The sequence below is a fragment of the Colobus angolensis genome, unplaced genomic scaffold (assembly GCF_000951035.1).
Source record: "Colobus angolensis palliatus isolate OR3802 unplaced genomic scaffold, Cang.pa_1.0 Scaffold233, whole genome shotgun sequence".
Taxonomy (NCBI): Eukaryota; Metazoa; Chordata; class Mammalia; order Primates; family Cercopithecidae; genus Colobus; species Colobus angolensis.
This window is the reverse complement of record NW_012115522.1, coordinates 3,518,272-3,542,600: the sequence shown is the minus strand read 5'-3', so window position 1 is coordinate 3,542,600 and position 24,329 is coordinate 3,518,272. Positions and strand designations below refer to the sequence as shown.

The 24,329-nt window shown below is 50.0% G+C and overlaps 1 protein-coding gene across 1 annotated transcript in view; it reads right to left on the bottom strand.

Moving 5' to 3' along the window:
- Positions 1–24,329, bottom strand: part of SCARA5 (scavenger receptor class A, member 5) — a 130,898-nt gene that overhangs the window by 18,972 nt on the left and 87,597 nt on the right. The window contains exons 4-6 of the mRNA XM_011944574.1: positions 20,763–20,843; positions 18,205–18,303; positions 15,744–15,800 (exon numbers count right to left, since the gene is read on the bottom strand). Of these exons, the coding sequence (XP_011799964.1) occupies positions 15,744–15,800; positions 18,205–18,303; positions 20,763–20,843 (237 nt within the window). The remainder of the gene's footprint in view (positions 1–15,743; positions 15,801–18,204; positions 18,304–20,762; positions 20,844–24,329) is intronic.

The following is a 24,329-nucleotide window of genomic DNA, read 5'->3' as shown; positions in this document are numbered from 1 at the left end:
GTGCTGTCACCTCAAAGCCCAGACCAGAGCGTCCCTGCCTGGTTTCACTGTGTGACCCTAGGGGAGGAAAGTGGTTTGAGGGAATATAGGGCAGGAGACTGGCTCGTAGCCTCCTTGCTGTCTCCCAGATCAAGGGGCTCATTGTTTCACCCTACAAGTTTTCTGGAGTGTCAGTTCCAGCCTCGGCTTGGAGCTCTCTGCCTCACTGCAGCCCCAGACCACAGCACCTGCCTCCCCACTCCTTGACCTGTTGTACTAAGCCTGCCCTTCACCCAGGCCACTCCTGGGACCAACCCCATGGTCCTCAGCTACACTCCTGCTAAGGCCCCAAATCTCTCAAAGTTTGAGCTTGTTCCCCAGTAAAGAGGGTACAGCTGAGGCACAGATGAGGCCAGGTCATGGAGAAGATCAAGGCATGGGTCTGGACAAGGAATCTTAGCATTTTCTCAGGATATCACTAGGAACAACTTCCATTAGCTTAGCTGTCGGCAACAGATGTCCCACTACTTAGCGCTTGGGACAATTTTTAGGTAATTGTGACACCATCTTTGGGCTTTTCCAATAATCACAAATGATGGCAAAGCATAGCATTTGCCAGCTGGTAGAGATTTGAAGATGACGTCGTCCACACTCTTCTCATGACACACGTGGGAGCAGAGGCCCAGAGAGGTGACGTGCCTTACCCAAGTCATCCCACAGCTAGCAGAAGAGCCGCGGCCTGAACTTGAGACTTAATCCTCAGGCCAATTCTCCATCTACACGCTCCTTTCTTTCCCAGAATTCTTTTTTCAGAAGATCCCTGGGCATGATCCACCAATTTACATCACAACTTTGATGCAAGATGCCTTTTGATGGAGCAGTTACATGAAAAAACAATTACTTTAACCCTGGAACTGCAATGCTTCTAACTAAAATTCATAGAAACAGCTTGGTTTCTCCTGAGTCTTATGGGAGAACCAAGAAGGCAGGGTTGCCTTTGTGAAGCACAGTCATTGCTGAGTTTGCATTTGAAAATGAACATGCCAACGATTGCAGGCAGGGTAGGATAAACCAGCCTTAGCTTTTGAGGAAAGTAATAATATTCGCGAAGTCCAGGGTGATTCTACTTCCTGTGCACAGATTTCAGCACTAAAAATGTGTTATCTGTATTAATTCTTTATGCATATTTTATCAATGTCTATGTTTATTTTTTCAATTGCACATTCATTTATCCATCCAGTTGCAGGTACAGAATTACTACCACATTCCAGGATTGTGCTAGGCACTAAGGATGCAAGGATAAATAAGTGTTGTCTTTGCCCCGGACTCACTCAAATGAACTAACAGTTTAAAATAGATTAGAAAGACCACAGAATGTCAAAGCTGGCAGAGAACTCAGGGGCTCCCTAGGCCAAAACCCTCAGTTAGAATTGAGGAAACTGAGGTTGACAGAGAAGTCACCAGCCATTACTGAGAAGCCAGATCCTTCTCTTTTGGGACCACTTCTCTTTCTGATGCTGGCTACTTTCAGTAACAAACCATAATACTGAGAGAAGACAGTTTGAGGTTAAACCAGTAGGGCCCAGGGTGGAGCAGGCTGGCACTTCTAGAACCAGGTGACACTGCTCTCCATCTGTGAGGGTTACAAGCACATATACTATTTTCCCCTGGAAATAGAGACCATATCTTGTTTGTCTATGGCCCCTCAACACTTAACATGACACGTGGCTGGCTGAGGGCCCTGAGTGCTGAATAGATGGGGTGGAGGGCAATGGGTAGATGCGTGCATGACTTTATGAGCAAGCATGATTGGAATCCCCTTCTGAATGCCTCCGGATCCCTGTACCTCCCTGGTTCCAGTCTTAACCTCTGGTGCTTCCGTGTTCAGAATGGGTGCTGTTCTCACCCACAGATCCTACCTGCTCCGGGTGGGAGGGGTGGGAAAGGTGCTGCCCCAGCATAGAGGCCACAGCTCGCTGTGCACACAGTGACTTGGGGCCTGACCCTGGATTGTATTGATTTGTGCTGCCCTTCTGTAGATCATTCTAGATCGCGGCCTTGCTAATTGATCTCTAAACGTGTATCGATCTAGCCTTGGGGACACAGACGTATTTCACCCTATCTCTTCTTTGGATGCAAAATGCCCTGAGGAAGTTCCAGGCTGTGCCAGCAGGTATGGGTCTGAAGCAGGCAGCATGGTGGGTGAGGGGAACCCAGGGTAGAGACGGGATGGGCAGGGCCAGTCCAGGCATGCTACGAGTGCTCTCGCAAGTCTGAGGGGCATCAGTACACCTTCTTCCTCATTTCCTCACTGTCACATGGGCCTCTCAGGGTTGTTGAGCGAATCAGTGACAAAGGCTCTGTAGCCAGGCTCTCCTGAACCTCAATCTCCCCTCTATAAAGACATGAGACATGTCTATATAGATGTGAACAGACACTACTACAGGTTTTTTTGTTTTTTTTTTTTTTTTTTTTAGATGGAGGACTCTCACTCTGTCATCCAGGCTGGAGTGCAGTGGCACAATCTCGGCTCACTGCAACCTTCATGTCCAGAGTTCAAGTGATTCTCCTGCCTCAGCCTCCTGAGTAGCTGGGACTATGGGTGCGCACCACCATGCCTGGCTACTTTTTGTATTTTTAGTAGAGACAGGGTCTCACCATGTTGGCCAGGTTGGTCTCGATCTCTTGATCTCATGATCTGCCCGCCTCAGCCTCCCAAAGTGCTGGGATTACAGGTGTGAGCCGCCACGCCCAGCCCACTAATATAGTTTCTAAGAGCTCAAGATTCCACCCCTAGGATGATCTGGCCCCCCTTAAAGTGCCTGCCTGAGAAAATGCAAGACTACCAAAAGAGTTTCCTGTATGTTCCAGCCAACACCTGAAGATGGGGCCCCTGTCCCCTGGCCACTGTGGGAGTGCAGAAACCTCACTGTGATAAGCACCAGCTATCAAACCCAGATGGGTTTTACATGAACTAGCTTCTTTCTGCTTTTTGTAATTTTTCACTTCCCTAACTCTACTGAGTCCACACTCTTCCCTCTCCCTAATCCCTCCTTTTCCCTTAAGATACCCATCACCTCTGTCCACATCAAGGTTGCATTCAGTTCATGCTGGACTCTTCCCTGCTGCAATAGTTATCACTGATTACAATCTATTCTTATCACTGTAACTAGGGTTCAGCGTTGTCTGTCTTAGACATCAGATGTGGTTAGAGCGTGGCTCTCGACAGGCTGGTCGGGTGTGTACCATGCTCACGGCCTGTGGGCATTGCCTTCCACGTGGGAAAGACCATAAATCATTGGCCTGACTCAGAAGTTCTGTCCAAGCCTCTCTGATGAAGATTAGCAGGGCCACCTCTCCCGGGAGGCCAAACTGGGGAATACAGAGAGAGCTGAGCAGACACAAAGAGACCGAGAGGCAGGGATGGTGGAATCAATAAGCCATGTCGGAGAATAGGCCTCCCAGTGAAAAGCTGAGCCAAAGGGCAGTGGCCCCCAGAACGGCTTTGGATTCCGAGTGACCTTCTCATGCCAGGATCCACAAGGCCCACCTGACCTATGGGTCCTGGTCATCCCAAATCTCCTCGCATATCCTCATTACTTGAAATGACCTGGATGAGTCTCTGGTCCTTGGGACTGGAAAAGCCTGAGGAGGGCACCTGCGAATCCCACGCACCCGTCTGAGAACTGATCAGCTACTTGCCGCTGTGGGTCCTGCGGAAATTAGGAATTTGCACAGCATCAAACACTGTTATGGTGATTCCCGTGGGGAGACAACTCAGGAGGGTGGAAAGAGGCAGGCTGGACTCAGGAGCAGGCTTGGAATCTGGCTCCACCATGGGCCAGAAGGGACCTCTCCACCCCTCACCTCCTAAAAATGGGCATCACGGTGGCGGCTGGGAGCAACAGGGCATGTCAAGGACTTGGCACCTAGTGTGAGGTCTCATCATTGTGAGCTCCCACCCCTGGCCAGCTGGCAGTCCTCCCAGGAGTGTGTGGGTCAGCCCCGAGGGTCCCCATGCTTGGGATGGCTTAGACACCCATGGGATGTATCCTTGAAAGCCTTTTTGCACCCGTAGGAAGCCGGAACAAAAAGGCTCATTCCCTGAATTGAGTGAGTCTCCTCCTAACTTCCTCTGTTCTCCCCAGGGCTCAGTTCCTGGCTTCTTAGCATATTAGAGGAGGCAAGACCAGGCCATCCGTGAGGCACAAGACCGGCTCCTGCTGTCAGCAACTTTCTGTACATTGATGCAAACTGGATGTTATTCGTTAAGCAAGGCAGCTCTGGAATGGCCCAGGAATGCGATGCTAGGGCTGCGACCACGCTTGAGCTCCTAGTGCAGACCTTAGGAATCTACTATGTGGGGATTCTCCTCTCAAAACAAACATTTCCTTGCTCTCTTTGCTTTGTAAATATATATGTCAGACAAGTAGGGTCCCAGGCAAAGCAGGCTGGGTCTCACCCCAGATGCCCCTGAACCTTGGAGCTGGAAGGGGCCTTGGACATTGGCCTTGAACCCCTCCCCTCTACTTCAAACACACAGATCCTCTCCTCTCTGTAGCACGCCAGACAGCTGCTCATCCTGCTTCCGGGAATGGAAGGGAACCCGACAGCATCTCTGGGGAATGCATTACAGGATTTTAAAGCCAGGATCTGGTTTCACTTACTCACCATGGCATCTCTGGACATCCTAGGGTTTTGCATCCGATTATTCCCTACCTTATTTTACACTGTGTGCTTGAGGATTCATGGCTATCATTGGGGTATGAGGTGGGGAATAGCCTTTTCCTTCTTTCAGCGCAACTGAGCAAGCGGTTTCATTCCTCCGCCCCCAGCAGGTTTAGGAGGACTATGTAATGGCCAGTGGCTGCCATCTCTCAGAACTGGCTTCCAGGGCTGGGGTAACCTCAGAGCTATCTACTGCAAGCAGGGCTTGGCTACACCTGGCTCAGAGCCATCCCCAAACCCAGCGACAACACAGCCAAGTTCTGGGTACTACCCGGGACGGAGTTCAAGTCGGGCATAAACAGAGGAGAGAATGATTGTCTACTGAGGTCCCACCGTGCACAGGCTGGGCACTGCACAAACTGCTTCATACGTGCATTTGCTCATTTCTTCTTCACAGCCCCTCCATGAGTTAGTTATTACAGCTCATTTAACAGAAGAGAAAACAGGCTCAGAAAGGTCAAGTAAAAATTTGCTCAGGGTCACACAGCTGCCACACGGCAGTCAGAGAGAAGGGCAAAGGCTTGTTATTTTCAATCCACAGAGGCGACTCTCAGGCTGAATACTTAAGACAAATATTTAATAACAGCCCTCTCCAAACATAAAGTGCTTTTCATCCATCTCACAACAGCCCTATGGGGTCTGCTGGATCCACTATTCTCAGGCTTAAGGGAATGAGTCTTAGACTGAAAGCAGTAGCTCCAGTCTTGACTGTATCTAGGAAGCACCTGGGAAGCTCTGACACCCACCCGTGTGAGGGGCCAGTTTTGAACAATTCGTAGGTGATTTTGGTGCACAGCCAAGGCTGAGAAGCTCTGTGGGAGAGCATGGATCTGGGATCAAGCCCCAGCTATACAACTCCCTAGTTGTGAGGTCTTGTAAGGTAGAGAGACGTCACCTCCTCTGGGAAGGCTTCCCTGATTGTGGCCTCAGTATGTGCTCCCCACTAATGAGAAATCCTGCACTGTGATTCCCTCTTCCGTGTCTCTCTGCACTCCCCATGGGAAGCTGCATGAAGGCAGCCACCGTTGTGCATCCTTGTGGTTCCAGATCACATCCCTGCAGCAAACAGAGAGCCTGGCACATTCCAGTGCTCAACAGATGGTGTGGAATGAATGAGTGGGGCAATGAATGGATGAATGGGACTCACAGCATTTGAGGGGCTCTAAGAAAGGAGCTGGTCACTAACTACCCCAGAACCTGCTTGGCTGTGCACCAGAAGGGACCTAAAGTCCAGGGAACTGTGCCTCTGCAGAAAAGCAGAGGGAAAGCCCACCCTAAGCCTGGAAGATTGCAGCTCCTTTATGTTTGTTTTTCCTGCCTTCCAGTCCCCCTGCCAGAGCAAAACAAGAGGAAAGAAAGGAGGTCGTGGAGAACAGAAATAAACACATGGGGCTGGGAAAATAGGCTCTGATTTTCTGCAGCTGCAGAGTAGAGCCCTAGGGATAATTCGGACCATCTGCCCATTAAGGAAGTTGAACTTTCATTCTCTTGTAAAGAAAGAACTCCGCGTGCCCCCAGCCGGCCTGCGGCACAGGGGCTCTGCTGAGGCTGAGGTGACACTGCTCGGCAGGAAATGTGATCCATATGGGAAGGACGGGGGCCATCCCAAAAGCAAAAGGATTTTCTGATCAGGCTCTCCTGGAGGGCATCGCTTTCAAAATGTGGTCTGGCCTGTGGGTGTGCTTTATAAAATGCTACTTCCTAATGGGAATCTGCTCTTAATATTTTCCTTTACGACTCTTCAAAGCACTTTTATTAGCAGGTGTCATGGGGTCTTCGCCGCCCTCCCCTAAGGTAGGTGGTGTTAGCCCCATTTTACAGGTGAGAAAGTTGAGACTCAGAGAAGGGGAGTGAGTGACTCTCTCCAGGCCACATGACAAGGCAGTCACGCCAGGACCACACCTGGGTTTCCAAAGTGCTGTGTCTCCACTTAGGGGTCACACGGGGTACTTGGGACTTTGCTGGGTAGAAGGAGCCACAGAACTATCTCCCGCATTGTCACTGCCCTGAGGATCGCACTGGACTTTTAAAAACTGTGACCTCCCCTCCTTGTCTCCCCAGCTGTGCTTCATATTCTCTGGAAACTGCGAGTTTGCTCTGATTTTGCTATTCCTGGCTACCCAGTGCTCAATAAAAAGTGTGTCTGATCAAATAATAAACGAAGAGCTTTTCCTGCCCAGTCCTGAACCGGGAGCTCACCCCATCACAGTGGGAGGATGCCGTTAAGGCCCAGAAGCTCTGCTTAGAGCTGCATTTGTAGGAATTTCCTGGGTGGCCTGGGTGGACAAGTGAGTCCTGTTCTTTCTGAAGCTCCTGAACCTCTCACAGGGCAGTAAGAGGTCAGAGTCAACAAGCATTTAAAACCAGAAAGAAATGCTGGAGAGCCAGGAGAAAACAGTGATGCTCTGCGCCTCTTTCATCAGGCCTGCAGCACTCCTAGCTGTACACCCTGTGGGGAGGTGCTGACATCCGTAAGGCACCCTTCTTGAAGGCTCAGGTTCACGTGCCCAGGGCTAGTGAACCTTCCTGGGAAGGTTCTGCCATCCCCTCCCTGCCTTAGTTCCTATCCCAGTTCTCCTCCTCCTCTAGGTTCCAGGTCTGAGTCGCCTTTCTGGGATGATTCTCCACCTCTGCACCATAAATCCTCAAAGGTTGGGACTGCCTTGAGAACCAGGTTTACCTCTCTCTAACTCTAGGACCTTGGGCAAGGAATGTAACCTCTCAGCGTGGTTCCCTCCTCAGTTAGATGGGATGATGACATACCCTAGAGTTATTCTGAAACATGCAGGAGCTCACTGACTGGGTAGTCGCCTCTCAATAGTGTTGAACTCAATACAACCCCTGAAGGTCATGGTGGGGGACCCAGGCACCATGGCAAGTGACTTTTCAAGCCTCTGAGTCAGCGAGAAAGCTAGCCATATACCCCTCCTGCCACCATGGCCCCAAGACATCCCAGGGAGGTTTACTATGGCTTCGTCTGTCTCTTTCTTCCATCTGAATTCAATAAAAATCTCCCTAAAGAAAAGAGGCTGAGACAGGGCACAGTGGCTCACGCCGGTAATGCCAGCACTTTGGGAGGCTGAGGTGGGTGGATCACGAGGTCAGGAGTTCGAGACCAGCCTGACCAACATGGTGAAACCCTGTCTCTACTAAAAGTACAAAAATTAGCCGGGCATGGTAGTGTGCGCCTGTAATCCCAGCTACTCAGGAAGCTGAGGCAGGCGACTCGCTTGAACCCGGGAGTAGGAGGTTGCAGTGAACTGAGTTCGCACCACTGCACTCTAGCTTGGGTGACAGGGTGAGACTCGGTCTCAAAAAAAAAAAAAAAAAGAAAAAAGAAGAGGCTGAAATCCAGCCCCAGGGGAAGTAAGTCCAACTAGATAGCTGGCCCCAAGCACCCTCCAAGGTGGCTTCCATGCCAAACGACAGAGGGTACCTAGGGCCGTGAAGTTCATGTGGTGGCAGTGCGAGCTGATCCAGTGACATCAAAGGCTCCCGGGGACCTCCCGGACTCAATCCGCAGAGCCCGCAGCTGCATTCACTCCCAGCATAACGGGAGCTCGGGGTCATGGAGATTAAGGACAATTCCCAAGTTTGTTTGAAATGTTTTCTAAATAAACAGTCAAACCACTCTTGGTTTTCATGTGCATCTCAACATAAAAACTTTTCTTTGTTCAAAACCCACATCAAAGATCTCAGCGTCATTTCTTTCACTGGTTTTCGTAGATGATTCCGTGTTCACCTTCGTCTGATGTTGGTATTACTAAGACAGTTTTCTTGCAGGGCAAATCCCCAAAACCACTGCATGTCTGCCAGGGGATTGGGGATGTACAGTCCCTGGTCGGGAGGGAAGGGCGGCACCGCAGGCTCGGCTGCCTGTGTAAGCAGAGAAGTGGAGGCAGAGCAGGCAACGTACATACAAAGAATAGGGATTAGGCAGCAGTCAGACTGGTCACCTCAGCTTACGCGTGAAATGCCCCCACTAGATAAGGTGTCACAGCGGCCAAACCTCCCAAGTCCCACGCACTCACCTGGCTGCTAAATCTGAACATAAACTCCACACTGCCTTGTTTATTTTCTTCCAACTAGCGGTTCTTCCCAGGCTTTGGCCCTGGTTCCTGCCTTCGTTTAGCATATATCCAGAGTACAAATATTAGTGGCCCTGTTAATGACTTCTTAGGATTCCTGGGAGGGAGGATTTCATTTCTCCTTGCCTAAGCATTTTTTCCCTGCCAGGGCACGGGCCCAGCTCTGGTGTCTCTCCCTCTGGCCAGAGACGCTGAAAATACCTTTTAAAGAGATGAAGCTAATGCCGCAAGCTCAGCTGTCCCTGACTCGCAGGCGCCTCTGCACAGCCTTATTTTACCACCTGACTTCTTAAAGGGGCCAGGCCTTTAATTTTTCCAGGTCCTCTTGAATGTATGTGAAGTCATCAAACCACTCACAGCATGGATTAATCAGAATGGAACTGTTTTCTGCACACAGCAGTGCAGAAGCTCTCATGGAAGGGGTCACTGGGAGCTTTTAGGAAGAGTCACTGGATTTGTTTTTGGAAGGTTTAAGATGGGATCTTGGCAAACCAGAATGTCTGGAAGGCCAGATCTCATCCTCTGCACAGAATAGGGGAAAAAAGAGGAAATTGTGGCCGGAGAGGCTCAGCGACTAGCCTCAGGGCCACATAGCCAGTGAGGTGAAAACAGGACTTGGATTTAAGGTTTGCTACTGTGATACTGATATAATAAGAAGTATTTGGTCTTCATCTCCAGCTCCCAGCCAGAGCTCCTAGAACTCTTGTAACTTCTTAAGTGATAAGAGTGATAGGACCGTCTCTTGTGAGAATCCGCTTTTTGCCCCTACTCCTGAAATAGCTCTGGAGCATCTTTTCAAAATTCATAATAAGCCCCTTCCAACCATACCTGAGTTGGGGTGGGATCGAAGGATAGGGGTGCTGGTTGTCAGGGAAATCAACCACGTGATTAGAAGGTTGGCCCATTCAGCCCTACTTGGAAGTGGAGAGGGGCTGCAGATTGAATTCAAGTAACAATGGTCAGTGATTTAATCAGTCATGCTTATGTAATGAAACCCCCATAAAACCCAAAAGGACAGGGTTCAGAGAGGTGCGGTGCTGAGCACATCGAGGTACCTGGAGGGCGGCATGCCCAGGGAGGGCAGGGAAGCTCTGCGCCCCATCCTCATACCTTGCCCTCTGTATCTCTCCCATCCCTCTGTTCCTGAATTGTGTCCTTTATAATAAACTGATGAACCTAACTTTTCCTGAGTTCTGTGAGTTGGGTTCTAGCAAATAATCAAACCCAAGGAGGGGGTCTAAAGGGAATCTCCGACTTCCAGTCGATTGCTTAGAACTTCTGGAAGCCTGGATTTGAGATTTCATCTGAAGTCAGGGGCAGCCTGTGGGACTGAGCCCTTACCCTGTGGGTCTTCGCTAACTCCAGATAGATTATGTCAGAATGGAATTGAATGGTGGGACATCCAGCAGGACTTAGGGCATTGGTCAGTGTACAAAATGCCTGCATAGTTGGGGTCAACCACTTGGGAGTGAGCAGGGGAAATGAATCTTCCTTTTCGTTGCTCCACACCAGCGCTGCTCCTACAGAACTGCATACAGTTGGGGTCGCATCTCCTCAGGAAATGTTTCTGAAAAACAGGATTTGCTGGAAGTGGAAGTGCAGACAAGAGAAGGAGCAGGAGCAGAAAAGAAACTTGGATTTGGAATGTGGCCTTTCCCGGGAGGAAGGGTCTGTCTACCACGCACCAGGCATTGGTCGCGTGCAAAGGGCCATCAGGGACAGCCGAGGCTCTGCCATTACAATCCTGTGGATGGCTTCCTAGTGCCCAGAGGCTCAAGCCTAAACTCCTGACCACTGCAAGGCCCTTGGTCATCCCTGCTTTCCTTTCTAGCCTTATTTTTTGTCTCTTACATCCCAAACCCTTGCCATGCTGCACTATTTGGGAGGATCAGACAATGCTATGCTGTTTTAAGCATGGTTCTCTTTACCTGGGACGCCTTCAACTTCCACATCCACCTGGTGGACACGAACTTACTCTTTAAGACTTGGGTCAGCTGGGCGCGGTGGCTCATGCCTGTAATCCCAGTAATTTGAGAGGCTGAGGCAGGCGGATTGCCTGAGGTCAGGAGTTTAAGACCAGCCTGGCCAACATGGTGAAAACCCATTTCTACTAAAAATACAAAAATTAGCCAGGCGTGGTGGCATGTGCCTGTAATCCCAGCTACTCTGGAGGCTGAGGTAGGAGGGTCGCTTGAATGCAGGAGGTGGAGGTTGCAGTGAGCTGAGATCGTGCCACTGCACTCCAGCCTGGGTGACAGAGTGAGACTCCATCTAAAAAAAAACCCAAAAAATGAAAAACAAGGTGCAGTCACTGTGTCTCTCCATGCCTGAGATAAGGCTAACTTTTGGTGTTCCTTTGTCCTAAACAGATTCCCCTGGGCACCTGGTACAGCAAACTCTAGGCACAGGGATGGGAGAGGGAGTCCAAGGACTCCAGAGGACTCTTCCTCCTTGATTGTAAAACAGGAACAGAAACATCTCAGCAGCTATGGGGAAAACTGTCTAGAAACTTCCTCCTCCGATCATTTATTTTGAGTTTACACTGCATGCTGGGGTGCCCACTGCTCCCCTCTTCCCCAAACTCACTTCCCTAAATACTGAAAACATGCACAAAGTGTTAAATATTTTTCAAGTGCTCTAAGCTATGAATGATAACCATCAACAAACTCTGGTTTAGAATTCACCCTGGTGTCATCTGCATATTTTGTTTCCATGTGAAACCAAACTGAGAAAGGTTTTTTAAACAATCCAAACTTATATCCTGCTTTAAATTCATGCTGTGGGACTTAAAAAAACTGAATTCTTCACCCACCCCTTAGTTGCGAAAATACTATTTATTTTTCCTGCAAATGGACCATCTACTCGGGTAAAACAAATGTATTTCTCTCTTGAGATGTGTATACGTAGCATTTCTTTCTTTCTTTTTTTTTTCCTGGCCAAACTCCCAAAAGCCAAACATGTCACGGAATGACTGATATCGTCCTTGACTGAAAAAAACCTTTATCTCTCATCAAGCAGAAATCAGGACATCTGGATTCTAGACCCACTTTGGCCATGACCTAGGCTGGGTGATTTTGGGGATCCCTCCCATCTCTCTGCAGCTCGCCCAATCCCTCCCATTTGGGGATCCCTCCCATGGTCTCTGTTGTGAAAACCGGGGGGGTGGGGTTGGGCGAGAGAGAGGAATGGGTCTGAAACCCATCCAACCCCTAAAATCCTACGACTTCAGATCAAAACATGGGTAAACAATGGCAAGATTTCTGTTCTGAAAAATATTTTAATGTGGACTCAGATGGGTCCTGAGAAGCCTTCTGTGGCATGCCCGCTTCCAGGGAAAACCCCCAGCTTCCACGTCCCAAGTGAAGGGTGTCTGTCGTGTTTTCTCACCAGTCCCTTTTGCCCAGTCTCACCCCCATCTGCTGGAACTTCAGGTCTTTGCTGCTAACGGCGCGGGCTTCGGAGGTGTTTGGGAGGGTTTAGAGGCCTCGGGGTTACCAGAGGCCACCCTGGTTAGTGGCTCTTCCCGCACGATGTTGGCTTGTGGAGGAGGGTAGCTCTCTGGTGTTGCAAACGCTTTTTTCCCACCCCGTAGATCCTACGGTGGGGCTTCCCGGGGTGCAGGGAATGACTAAGAAACCCTCAGACACGGGCACCATGTCCATCAGAATTTCCACACTTTTCTGAAAGCTGAGCCTTGACTCTCCCCCACAGAGCCCGGGTCTCAGGGATATGGTTAATGCCTCTGGGACTGGAATTCCCTGGAAACATAAGCAGGAGGCTGAATACAGCTTGGTGTTGGTGTGGTCAGAGCAAGCAGGCGGGCGGAGGCTGTGGGAAGACAGCCCGCAATGGGACAGGCACAGAGCTCAGCCCCCAATCGCGATGACTGTTCCCCTTCAGCCCCAGGGTCCTTATATCTGCATCTGGAGCTACCAGTGAAAGAGGGGATTACTTGGGGTTTTAAGGAGCCCGGCCCTACTGCCCAAGACCAGGGGCCGTAGCTCCCATCCAGGGTCGGGAAGTCAGGGACTGAGGATGGTGTTCAGCCTGGGCCCTGGCCTGAGGACGTTAGGAAGTCCGTCCTCCCCTATGGGCCTCTGAAAATGGAAGATGGAGGCTGGCCTGCCAGTTTCTTTGCTCTACAATTCCTCTGGGTCTCTCAGGGTCCTCCGCATGTTGTGTAGAGCTTCCTGTCCATGGAGTTGTCTCTGCTCAGCCCCTTCGCCTCCCAGTTTCACTGCCCCTGGAGACCACTGGGGGTGGGGGTCTTGTCAGAGAGCAGGGAAGAAAAGCTCAGCACTTTGTGCAAGCTCAGGCTCTGGGTTCTGTCTGAGTTCTGGGCGGCAGCGAGGGTGTAGCTCTTCAAGGCAGGAAAGAAAGCCTCAGTCCCTGAGGGGAGGCCGTCCAGAGCTGATGTCACCTCTTGCTGTGCAGTCAAGAGGTTCCAGGGCCAAGTGGATGGGGTGCCCTTCCCCCACGCCTCCCCACCCATGGCCAGGGAGCTCTGCACCCCTGTGGCTCTGGCTCTCACCTCCCCGCACCATGCTCTGGCCTCAGGGCCCAATCCCAGTGCAGAGCCCACCAGCCTGGCCCACAGGAGCAAGGTGAAGAGAGACCACACATCCTCCGCAGCACGGGGAACGCCCTGCTGGCTCGACCTCCTCATGGCTCTCTCAAGTCTGCTGAAAGAAGAGCCGCCAGAGAATTCCTGACAAGAGCCCCTCTGGCATGCGGGCAGTGTTTCTGATCTCAAAGGCCATCTTTCCACACAGTTCCTCCCTTCCTGCCCACCCCCATCAGGAGTTGTTTATTTCTCAGAACTAAATGCCACGATCCTTCTCGGCTACCTTGGCAGCATTCTGTCAGAAACCAGTCAACAAGCAGAGCAGGGAAAAACAGCACCCCAAAGATGACATTCAGGACCCAGCCCTTTAGACAAAACGGATCAGATCGGGTCTACTAGATGGCCCCATTCAGTCAGACACACCCAGTTAAGCAGCCCTTGAAAGGGACTCTAGAGAATGCTAGAAGAACTGTGAAGCTCACAGATGACCTTGTGGACTTTAGCACTTCAGGTGGGGTGAGTGTGGGAGGTCCAGAATCAGCCTGGGCACTGGATTTACTGCGGGCAAGTCCATCACTTTCGAGGACAAGGTGCTGTCACCTGCCTTGCTCCTATTTGATCCTGAATCATGCCTCAGGGAGAGGACGGCAAAGAGGAAGCAGGGGCAAGTTTAAGTGTGGGGGGTCCTTGGGGAGGCCTCTTTTCGGGAGTGAGGTCTCCTTCTGGTCCTGCACAGCTACGACGAAAGTGTCATTTGAAGGGCCTACTGCACCATACCACCCTGAGTGTGCTTGATCTCATCTGAAGGACCTACTGAGGCCAAGGAAGCATGAAAATGACAGACCATTCAGCTGTAGTTTACATCTCAGCTGATACGAGCAACTGAAGAGACCGCAGTTGAAGTGTCTGATGTGTACTGCATGGCCAGGAATAATCCTGCAATGATCTGGAGGATTAGGCAGGCACCGAGAAGTGAGCCAAAGTTTCATCATATAAAAATGTTAGATGGTGTGGGAAGATCAATGAATGAGTAATTAATAATTTTTATTAGCGGGTGTGTTTTGCGGGTCTTGGCCATTAGTGTTCTTAGAGTTGAAGTATAACAATAATTTTTCATGTCATTAGTCATGGTTATAGTCCTTGTGGGAATAATGGCACATGCTATATTTTTATTAAGTGTCCTTTTGGTTGTAGGGTTTGTAGGTTTCTCTTCGAAACCTTCTCCTATTTATGGAGGCCTATGGCTAATGATTAGTGGTGCTGTGGGTTGTGGTGCTGTGGGTTGTGGTATTGTGTTGAATTTCGATAGGGCTTTCGTGGGGCTGACAGTCTTCTTGATTTATTTGGGTGTCATGAGACCCCTTTCTATGCCCAGCTGGTGACTCTGCAGTGGCCCCAGTCCCTGAGTATCCGGGGGGGAAGCTGTAACACAGAGACTGTTTCCCCAGGCCCATCCTCCCAGAGCCAAGACCGGAGCCCAGATGCCAGAGGCAGTGATATTCTGCTTGCGCCCTCGCATGGGACAGAGCCAACTTACACCACATGCTGGGTTTGGGGATTTTTCTTTTGCTCCTTTTTCAACTTGGCTAGGAGACTGCTCATTCTTCTCTGGCAAGTCTCCAAGATTCTACATGTAGCACTTTGTGGGGAAAAGTAAACCCTAGAAGAGTGGCACAACTAAATAAGCAGATTCCCTTGTCAACATTCCAGCAAGGACTGCATCAGAAAGACGTCCACTCCTAACCGGGTGGTCTGCCGGATCGTGAGCTCTCCAGCGTCACTCCTCCATCAGTGGCAAACAGGGAAAACAAAGACGATGCCACTTTGTATCTGCACCTTTCCCTGTGTAACACCCAGGGAGGGGAGGCCTTTAACAAGGTCAGTAGCTGAATCTGTGCACGCACCTCCGATGATTTTAGGAAGTGTGTCTGAGTGGGGGTATTACACAGAATAATAATCACAAACAGGTACTGAGTCCTCATCAGGTGTCCAGCACCATCATAAGCACTTTACACAGATTCACTCATTCAATTCTCACAACGACCTTATGAGGTAAGGACTCCTGTTATCCCCATTTTATAGATGAGAACACTGAGGCACAGAGATTATACCCAGCTGGGCTAGTGAGCGGCCAGGGGAAGCCTCCAGATCCATGCACACGATCACTAGGTTTATGACACCTCGAGAAATGTGGCCAGTGCCCCTGGGGTCTATCAGCATCTCTTGCTGACCAACGGAGCCCTAAAAAAGGTAGGGAGCCTCCTTTGACACTTGAACCCCAGCCATGGCTCCAGCCTCTGAACCTCCAAACTCATGGAGCTGCTCAGGAGACAGCTAGCCCTGTGCCAAGACCGTATCCCGGGACCCCAGCAAAATTTCCTTACTGGCATCCCCGGCTCTGTCTCCTTTCTCTCCTTTCTCTCCTTTTGGGCCTCGGTCACCTAAAACAGAGAAGGAAAACTGGCATTAGAAATGGAAACAAATCCTAATTGTGAAAAAAATGTTACCTGCAGGAGATTGATGAACTCGAGACCAGAGAAACCCTCAGGCGGGAGCCAGTAGCAACTGAAGAGCCCAGCAGGCAGGAGAAGAGGGCAGCCAATTCTGCCATCTGCCCTGGGTACCCCGAGAAGGACGAGGCATGGGTGAGAAAATCCCACCCCTTCGTAAAGAACCAAAGAGCAGCCTCTACCAGCACAGCCTCAAAGAGCACATGGAATTTTGCAGGAAGAAGACAAGTCAAAGATACTCCTATTAAACACTCGGGGTTTTAGAAGTCCACATCCAAGTTTGTTCTAACGAGCCCAGGGGAAAACAAGGGAGAGGGGGCTTTTGTTAAATAGGGGGAAAGGCGGGTTCTACGTCAAGCAGGTTTTCTTGTGGGAGAGATCATAAAACGTAAGTGTGAGATACCAGGGAATTGTGGCATTTCCTTCCCAGGATATGGCTAAAGGAGATAGATAAAAGAGGATATGACCTCTTTGGCCAGCTGGCATCTCCCTCTACAAAGAAGCAGAAAATCCTGGCACCACTCACTGGACATTAAAATGACAAGGGACTTCAATTCCAAGGACCTCCAGGAAGACATCTGCAAATCAAAAGCCCATGGGCATGCTGTCTGGTGAAAAAAGAAAGCCAGCAAATTCCAGGGGAGAATGCCCAGGATGATCTAAGACTTGAAAAAATAAAAAATAAAAAAAGGCAGCGATATACATATATAGGAATGTGCTCAGAAAACTATCTGGCAGGGTAGGCTCCAAAGCATTGACAGTAGTTATTCTAAAGAATAAGAGCTGGGGGAACTGAGGGGTGGAGACTTGTAGCTTCATGAACTTCTGTGTTGTCTAATTTGTTTTGTTTTTTAAATTATTTATTTATTTATTTATTTTTGAGACAGGGTCTCACTCTGTCACCCAGGCCCAGGCTGGAGTGCAGTGGTGCAATCTTAGCTCACTGCAACCTCCACTTCCCAGGTTCAAGTGATTCTCCTGCCTCCGCTTCCTGAGTAGCTGGGATCACAGGTGTGCACCACCATGCCCAGTTAATTTTTGCATTTTTGGTAGAGACAGGGTTTCGCCGTATTGGCCAGGATGGTCTTGAACTCCTGGTCTCAAGTGATCCTCCTGCCTTGGCCTCCCAAAGTGCTGGGATTACAGGCATGAGTCACCTTGCCCAGTCTCTAATTGTATTTTCAACAAGCATGTGCTGCTTTTACAATCTGTTTTAAAATCAACTTTTTAAAATGGGATCATAAAAGAAAAGAAAACCTCAGCCTGTTTCATCACCGACCAGAAAGTAAAATAAAATGTATCAGTGATCCTAGATCAAGAGATCACCCTAGACACCGGGTGGGAATGATTAGTAGTACTTTTTTCTTAGTTTTCATTTTAACAAGTGAGGAGTAGAAAGCCTGGGGAAAGAGCATCAGATGTCCTCATCTTCCGCAGTGATGCTAGGAGGTTTAGACAATCTTGAAGCGAGCATGAAAAGACATGTAAAAGTAGGTTCCCCTAAAAATAAACAAGGGGACTGCCCAGAGGAAGAAGAGCAAATCAGAAAGAACATTTTTGGCACTGTAAATCTGAGAACTGAATTAAAGTTGTAAATCCTGGGGGAATAGAAGAGTATAGAGAAGGTCAGGAGTCTGGCAGGACTGGGGGAGGAGGGTTGTCCTGGGCCTGCAGCCCTGGTGTCTGCCCTGCGGGTCACCTTGCAGGCTTTCTCTGATTACATCTCTGGGCTGCAACCTATCATAACAGTCCCTTGCATTTCTACAAGGACTTTAGCATTTGCACACATACATGCTTGCTCACTCCTCCTGACAGACCTGTGAAATATATACCATGAGGATTTCTAGATTTGTGTGTGTGTGTTTTGTTTTATTTTGTTTTAGAGATGAGCTCTTGCTCTGTCACCCAGGGTGGTGGCACAGTCATAGCTCACTACAGCCTCCAACTCCTGGACTCAAGAGATCCTTCCCACTCAGCCTCCCAAGTAGCTGGGACTACAGGTACGTGCCACGACACTCAGCTAATTATTTTATACTTTCTAGAGATGGAGTCTTGCTGTGTTGCCCAGGCTGATCTCAAACTCTTGGGCTCAAGCAATCCTCCTGCCTGGTCCTCTCAAAATGCTGGGACTACAGGCAAGAGTCACCACGCCTGGCTGAGAGTTTCTAGTTTTTAGAAGAAAAACTAAATGCTTTAACAAAATGAAGCGACTTGCACAAGGTTTCCCTGCTGGTCCATGGCACAGTGAAGATAAGAGTCCTGGTCCTCCACACCAGTGCCCACATGCTGCCTGGGACTGGTGGTGAGGCTCAGGGAAAACTGAGGTTGTTATTACCTTTGAACCCACGCATGCCCATTGGTCCTGTGGCCCCCAGCTTCCCATCATCGCCCTTGGGCCCGGGCAATCCTGGGGTACCTCTTTCCCCGGGCAGACCTGGGGAGAAAACAGACAAATGGCAGAGCCTCAGATGCAGAACAGGAAGGACCCTCAGAGGTCATCGCAGGTTCAAGGCTCAGCCTCCCCCACACACCCTCTCTTAGCCTTTGTGTCTGTTTTTTTTCTGTTAATCTAAAGATGCCACCACAGCAGAGTCAAACAGGTCCACATGGACCCTCCCCGTGCACACCCTGTATCCGTCAGGCTCGGGATCCTCCTGCTAGAAAGGTCCAGTGCTGTTGTGAGTGACGGGGGCGGGGGGGGGTGCCTATCCCTTTAGGGGTGTTCCTTTGCCCTTGAGCATGCTGGAGATTTAGATTTAGAATCAGCAACACTTTTTTTTTTTTTTTTTTTGACAAAATCTCGCTCCCCCCAGGCTGGAGTGCAGTGGTGCGATCTCCGCTCACTGCAAGCTGCACCTCCTGGGTTCACGCCATCCTCCTGCTTCGGCCTCCCGAATAGCTCCTCCCACCTCACCCTCCTGAGTAGCTGGGATTACAGGCACATGCCAGCACGCCCAGCTAATATTTGTGTTTTTAGTAGAGACAGGGTTTCACCATGTTGGCCAGGCTGGTCTCAAACTCCTGACCTCAAGTGATCTGCCTGCCGTGGCCTCCCAAAGTGTTGGAATTACAGGTGTGAGCCACCGCACACGGCCTAGAATCAGTAAACACTTTTTTGAGCACTTTCTGTGTGCCAGGCCCTGCTCTGGATGCTTTTCATAAAGTATCTCATTTAATCATCACAACACTGGGAGGGATTATTCTGCCTGTGTTACAAATGAGCCAATCGGAGCTCAGAGAGATTAAGTAAACTGCCCAAGGTCACACAGCAGTGTTGGAGGCAGGATCTGAGCGCTGTTCTTGCTGAAATAAAAGTTCATGGTCAGTCAGCATCACTTCATGCTGGATCAACAGGGCTTACAGGTACTTAGGGAGGGGGGTGGGTGGAAGAAAAAATACTTTCTCATTTTATTTAAGGAAAACAAACAAACAAACAAACACAAAAAGATCCCTTCCCTTGCATACACACAGGGAGGTATAGCAAAAGGGATTGGAGGCAAGATCAGTAAATGGATGGCCTGCTGCCGATCAAACCCCAGGGCTCTTGGCCATGAGGCCCCTTGGCCACCTCCTGCGGTGACAGCACCATGCAGAGCCAGCATAAACAAGTGCTTGACCGAGTGAGAGCCCTGGCCCCCATGAGGCCTGGCCTAAGGCACAGTTATCTCTGCAAAGCAGAGCACCCTTAATTAACTGACTAATTGTTCTTTCCTGCTTGGAATGTGAGTTGGTTTGCTTTGGGCGTTTTCTGGGACTTGGAGAAATCTGTCTCCCAGTAATGAATTATTCCTCTAGTCCTAAGGTCCAATGACTGGAAGAAGACGGGTTTCTCAGAGAGAGCTGATTGGTTTTCCTCCCTTTCCCTCCTAATACAACATATCTGTTCCCAGAGTCCAATAGCTCCGCTGCCACAGAATTCTTGATTTAGCACAAGCTGTGCCCCAGGCTCCCCATCTTATGATTCCCTAAGGCAGAAAATACAGTTCCAGAGCCCCATGAGCCCCTGAGCAGCCTCAGTGCTGACTTTAGGGAGGTTCCCTGAGAGGGGAAGGCCAGGAGTGGAGACTGGGCTGGGATCTCTCCTTCCTCCAGGCACTGTCTCCTCTACTGCGTTTGCAACGTCTTAGAGATTTAGGAAGCAGAAGGTTTGGGGGTATAATTCCTAAAATAAATAACCAGGCACCTTTCTCCCTCTATTTCCTTTTCTTCCATCACTCAGAAGACCACAGTCTCCCAGCAAAATGTTACACGCAGCACAGGCTCAGGAATGGACAGACTGGCCGGCAAGGTACAAAGGAGGAACTCAACAGGAGCTTTGGAGACAGTGAGTCTAAGAAGAACCTTGCCTTTCTAGAAGGCCCAAAGTACCTTCCTCACCAGCCACTGGCTCTTCAGGGCTGTTGCTGCGTGCAGCAGGATGGGGAGGGGAGGGATCAAAAGGGGAAGGGATAGGCATTCATGACCCATTCGTAGACCCAGGCAGGGTCGGCAGGAGCCATGGTGGGGCGGGAGGGTGGCAGGTGGCTGCTGATCAGGAAACACTGATGGGACAGCATCTTTGAAGGGTTGGTCTGAATCTCAAAACATCTCCAACGCCTTCTGCACGCTCTGCTCACACAGACCCTGGCTCCTGGGCTGGCAAGGGGCTTCAGGGAGCTGCAGGCCTGTACTGTACCCTTTTCCTTCAGATTGTGGCACTTGCTAAGAAAAAGTATGTGCTGCATCCCATCGTGACACCAGCAACCTCTTAGTCTCTTGTTGGAACAGAGCGTTTGAGGCGGAGTCGACTGGGTGCTCCCCTGGGGAGCCCTGGCATTTATACCATCAAGAAAGTAGGTAGTAGAGATGGATTGGGGGTCTCTCCTAGATCCCTCCCAGGGGCATGTCCATTACCTCGAAGTCCAGGCAATCCAGGGATGCCAGGCCTGCCTTCCTTTCCTTCATCCCCCTGATCACCTTTGGGTCCCGGTGGCCCTGGAAAGGCAAAAACAGTACTGAGGTTAGGGGGTTGCCTTCTGGAACAGGACCAGGTCATCTGTAGAGGAAACAAAATGTCCTCTCTGAGGAGAGGAAGGGACAGCATTAGCTCTGGAAACTCACAGGGAACCCTCAGCCCAGTCTCAGGGGGCATCAGGAAAGGCTTCCTGGAAGAAGTAATATCCAAAGTGAAATCTCAAAGAGAAAGAGGAGTGAGCTAAGTAAACAGAGGGTTGAGAGAGTGTGCTATGGACTGAATATGTGTGTCCCCTCCCAAAACCATATGTTGAATCCCTAATCCCCAATGTGACAGTTTTAGGAGGTGGGGTCTTTGGGAGGTGATGAGGTTTTGATGAAGTCATAGGGGTGAGCCCGCATGATGGGATCAGTGGTTTTATAAGAAAAGACACCAGGGAGTTCTCTCTCTCTCAAATAGACACAGCAAGAAGGCAGCAGTCTGCACACCAGGAGGAGAGTCCTCACCAGAACCTGGCCCTGCCACACCCTGATCCTGGACTTTCAGCCTCCAGAGCTGTGAGAAATAAATGCCTGTTGTTTAAGCAGCTCAGTCTATGGTATTTTGTTGTGGCAGCCTGGGCTAAAAGTGAAAAGGGACAGTTCCAGGCAGAGGGAACAATCCCTACAAAGGTTGACAGTGAAGACAGAGATATGTAAGCCACAGTGGGATAAGAGGTGGGGGACACACTGGGATAAGAAAGTGGAGCTTTTAGAGACCCGGCCTGAGTCTTGGACTCAGCCCCTCCTGAGGGCACCAGAGGCCACAGAGGGGCTGAGAGAAGAGCTCAACCAGATTTGCACATGAGGAAGATGGCTCAGGCTGCAGTGTGGAAAATGGGTGAGAACAGGAGGGAGGCTGAGGCAGAGCTTTCAGTCCAGCCAGGTGGGATGTGAGACCCCTGGATGAGGAGCACAGCCATCAGAGGGTTGTCTGGGACACAAACAAAAGCTGCTTAGAAAGTGGGAGAGACTGACTTTGGTGAAAATGGGGGAGGAAGAGGCCAGAGTCATGCTCAGATGTCTGGCTTTTGCACTTGGATGGAAGAGAGGTTTCTAATCTTTCCTGAGTGGGGCTGCCCTCCAGGCTGGGGCTCCTGCGTGCCAGGGATTCTGTCATATGTGATTGGATCCAGTCCCCATGACAATGCCATGTGCTACAGTTACTCATCTGAGACCACACAGCCGGTGAGTGAGTGAGGCAGCTGTGGTTTCAACCCACATGTGACCTGCCTGTGTCCACTCTGCAACACCCACAGGGCTAGACGTCTCACCAGTTACAGAATCTTCTTGCCAGCCATGGTTGCACCTGCTGTTCCCAAGCCAGTGAGCCCATGAGCCCTCCCTGCCAACCTCCTCCAGTCACTACCAGCTCTCAGGTGACTCACTGCCCCTTCCTCACAAAACCCTCTCTGACCCAGCGTGCTGAAAGTTGGTGTGAGTTGCTTGAATGAGTGTGCTTGGTGCCATTTGACAAGTAATCTCACCCTGCCTTGTCCTCTTGTCATAGTGATTGTGTCCCACCTTTCCTAAGAAAATTGCCAGCTCCCCGAGACAGGACCATACCCTTTACACCCCTGTACCTGCTGTGAAGACCCAGACTCCAAGCTCTCACCTCGTGCTACTGTTTAAGAGCAAATGAGGACCATGGGGCCTGGCATGGTGGTTCATGCCTGTAATCCAGCACTTTGGGAGGCTGAGGAGGGTGGATCACCTGAGGTCAGGAGTTCGAGGCCAGCCTGGCCAACATGGTGAAATCCTGTATCTGTTAAAAATACAAAAATTAGCCAGGTGTGATGGTGGATGCCTGTAATCCCAGTTACACTGGAGGCTGAGCAGCAGAATTGCCTGAATCTGGGAGGCAGAGGCTGCAGTGAGCCAAGATTGTGCCATTGCACTCCAGCCTGGCTGACAAGAGTGAAACTCTGTCTCCAAAAAAGAAAAAAGAAAAAAAAGGGAGGATCATGAAAAACGGCCTTTATAATGTCCTTACTCCCTTAAATTCATGTCTACCAGGAACCTCAGAATATGACTTTATTTGGAAATAGGGTCTTTGCAGACATAATTAGTTAAGATGAGGTTATACTGGGGTAGGGCAGGCCTCAGTGCAATGGCTGGTGTCCTTATAAGAAGGGAAAACAGAGACACAGAGATACGAGAGCACATGTGGCAACAGAGACAGAGATTGGAGTGATGCATTCCCAAGCCAGGAAACACCAAGAATTGCCAGCAAGTACCAGCGGCTAGAAAGGGCCAAGGAAGGGTCCTCCCCCTGAGCTTTCAGAGGGAATGTGGCCCTGTGGACACCTTGATTTCAGACTTTGAGCCTCCAGAACTGTGAGAAAATAAGCTTCTGTTAAACCACCAAGTTTATGATGCTTTGTTATGGCAGTGCCAGGAAACTGAAACACACAGACTCACAGCCCAGCAGTAATGTCTTGCACAATAAATATTTGATGAATGAGTGAGTATATGAGATCAGAAGGTGTTAATAATACATAGAAAACAACCAGCCAGCCAAGATCGAGATGTACTGATACCTTCCTCACGCTGGCACTGTCCTCAGAACCTAACCAAACTTAACAGCTGTTTAATAATTCCATGGCACGCACGCAGGGAAAAAAGTAGTCAACAACTCTTCAATTCACAAGTAATACAAATGATTTAAGAAGGACTACGTTTTGTGATCCCAGTTTTCAGACCACAGGACTGAGTCAGAGAACCTGTTGGGAATAGATCAAAGATGGCGCAGAAATTAAGGGCTGAGTCAGGAAGCAAATGTGCTTCACTACCCCTTCCCAGTGATCTCCCCTTAAGGCTAAGGCCAAGGCTGCAGCAAAGGGAACCGGGAGAGGGTGCCTGGATCTCTGCTGCTGGGCTGGATGCCCACCCCTTTCTCTCTTCTCTGCCTCCACCACCCCGGGTGCTCCAGGAACCGAGCTGGTCACAGACGCAAGGGACTGCACCCTCCAATTTCAACTGTCCCTCAGATGCAGGTGCAACCTGCAGGGGGGTCTTCCTAGGAGTCCCTCTCGCCAAGGGAGGATGCTGCCTGAAGACCCTGATTTGGGGCCTCTGGGTGGTAGACATCATCTGAAAGGTGGGCATTGAGTATGGATATCGAGTCTCGGGTTCAAGTCCTGATTCTATTAAATGTGGGTAAAAAAAAAAACATTCCTTTCTCGTGCAGTTGTAGCGAGGACTGAGTGGATTCAGTGGCATGATGACTAGAGAAGCGCTTCAAAGCCTTGAGTGAGGGGGGCCATCCTGATCACCTCACTTTGCATAATGCCTCCACACTGCAAAAATAAATAAATAAATAAATAACACCTCCTCAGAGCCATTATAGGATGACAACTTCCGGGTATTCCTGGTGCACCTGAAATCACCCTGTGGAGTTTGGCTGGCTCATCTAGGGAGAGGCAGGTCTCAAGAACATGCTACAGACAGAATTTTTTTTTTTTTTTT